Here is a 1,305-nt window from a genome sequence, read left to right as displayed (position 1 = left end):
GCGCAGTGAAGGCTGATGAGCGCAGCGAGGCCGTGCCTCGGTTTCCCCGTCTCCTCCTGTTGGGGGGGGAGGGGCTCGGGAAGGTTGACATCACGGCCCCGTGAGACCCCTCAGTTTGAGACGGGGGGGCTGAACCCCAGTATGGGGAGGGGGCATTGGAATAAGGGGGGGGTGACCCCCCTATGATCTCTGGATTTGGGGTGGGGGTCCCAGGAGCGCCCTCAGCCTGGAATTCCTGGGGGGGGTCAGGGTCAGGCGCAGACCGCACCCACGCTGCCAGCTCAGCCCCAGCCCCCTCCCCTCCTCCAGGTTTGGGGTGGGGGTCTCAGGACACATCCCCCTCCCGGCCCCACTCACCCCCCGAGTTCTGGGTGAACACGCAGTGCTTGGGTTATCAGGGTCAGGCTATCAGGGTTGGGGTTACCCCAGACACCCCCCGGGATTTGGGGAGGGGTCCCGGCCCCACTCACCCCCCGAGTTCCGGGTGAACATGTAGTACAGCACCCGGTACGCGGTGAACTCGCCCACGTTGCCGGGCAGGTTCTCGGCGTACAGCGACTTCAGCTGCGTTTGGCACTGGTTGAACTCCTCGTGGTCACCCTGGGGGGGGGTGACAGGGGGGGTAAGGGGAGGGGGCTGGGATAAAGGGAGGGGGCAGGTGGATCTGGGAAGGATTTTCTGAGATTTGGAAGGAACTTGGGGGTGGGTTGGAAGGAACTGGGGGGGTTGAGGGAGTTTTGGGGGACTGCTGTAGGTTTGAGGGGCATTTGGGGGGCAGTGGGGAGCTCCTGGGAGGGTTTGTGGAGGATCTGGGGGCAGTTGTAGGGATTTTTGGAGGGTGTGGGGGATTCTCAGAGGTTTGGGGGGGATGTGGGGGGGGGGGGAGGCTTGGGGGATTCTTGGGGCTTCACCTTCTCCAGCGCGATGCGTGCGTGCGTTTCGTACACCTCCACCGTGAACTCTGTGCGGACGCCCTGAACCTGGGGAGGAGACGGAGGGGGGTGAGGGGAGGGGAACGAGGCCCCAAAGATTTGGGTTCAGCCCCAAAACGCTGCAGCCTCAGCCCCAAATCCCCCCGGTTTTCCCCCAAACTCACGGTCAGGTCCTGGCGGATGGACTTGAGCTGCTCGCAGGCGAAGGCGTAATCCTGGTGCTCCCTCCAATGCGCCTTCACCACCGACAGCGACTTCTGCAGCACCTGTGTGTGGGGCAGCCCCATAGCGAGCCCAGCCCCACAGCAACCCCAGAACCCAGCCCCATAGCGAGCCCAGCCCCACAGCAACCCCAGAACCCAGCCCCATAGCG

The 1,305-nt window shown here is 64.6% G+C and overlaps 2 protein-coding genes across 2 annotated transcripts in view; both read right to left on the bottom strand.

The window, feature by feature from the left end:
* LOC110391349 (leukocyte receptor cluster member 8-like) overlaps nucleotides 1-1,305 on the bottom strand; it is a gene marked incomplete at its 3' end in the record, with an annotated part of 20,088 nt that overhangs the window by 11,052 nt on the left and 7,731 nt on the right.
* Nucleotides 53-1,257, bottom strand: LOC110391350 (leukocyte receptor cluster member 8-like). Its single transcript, XM_021383182.1, has 3 exons — nucleotides 1,097-1,257; nucleotides 912-980; nucleotides 53-600 (listed from the first exon to the last, which is right to left on the bottom strand). Exons 1-3 carry the CDS (start codon nucleotides 1,217-1,219, stop codon nucleotides 421-423), a joined length of 372 nt encoding a protein of 123 aa, XP_021238857.1. The 5' UTR covers nucleotides 1,220-1,257; the 3' UTR covers nucleotides 53-420.

This window comes from Numida meleagris, unplaced genomic scaffold, assembly GCF_002078875.1.
Source record: "Numida meleagris isolate 19003 breed g44 Domestic line unplaced genomic scaffold, NumMel1.0 unplaced_Scaffold352, whole genome shotgun sequence".
In the NCBI taxonomy this organism is placed as follows: domain Eukaryota; kingdom Metazoa; phylum Chordata; class Aves; order Galliformes; family Numididae; genus Numida; species Numida meleagris.
The sequence above is the reverse complement of the archived record's forward strand: the minus strand, read 5'-3'. Positions and strand labels throughout refer to the sequence as shown.

Excerpts from the sequence above, each read along its gene's own strand:
- LOC110391350 (XM_021383182.1), bottom strand. The coding sequence starts at position 1,219 with ATGGGGCTGCCCCACACACAGGTGCTGCAGAAGTCGCTGTCGGTGGTG. Across the intron at positions 981-1,096 it reads CCATCCGCCAGGACCTGACC|GTTCAGGGCGTCCGCACAGA; the intron begins GTGAGTTTGGGG and ends TCTCCTCCCCAG. Across the intron at positions 601-911 it reads CACGCATCGCGCTGGAGAAG|GGTGACCACGAGGAGTTCAA; the intron begins GTGAAGCCCCAA and ends ACCCCCCCCCAG.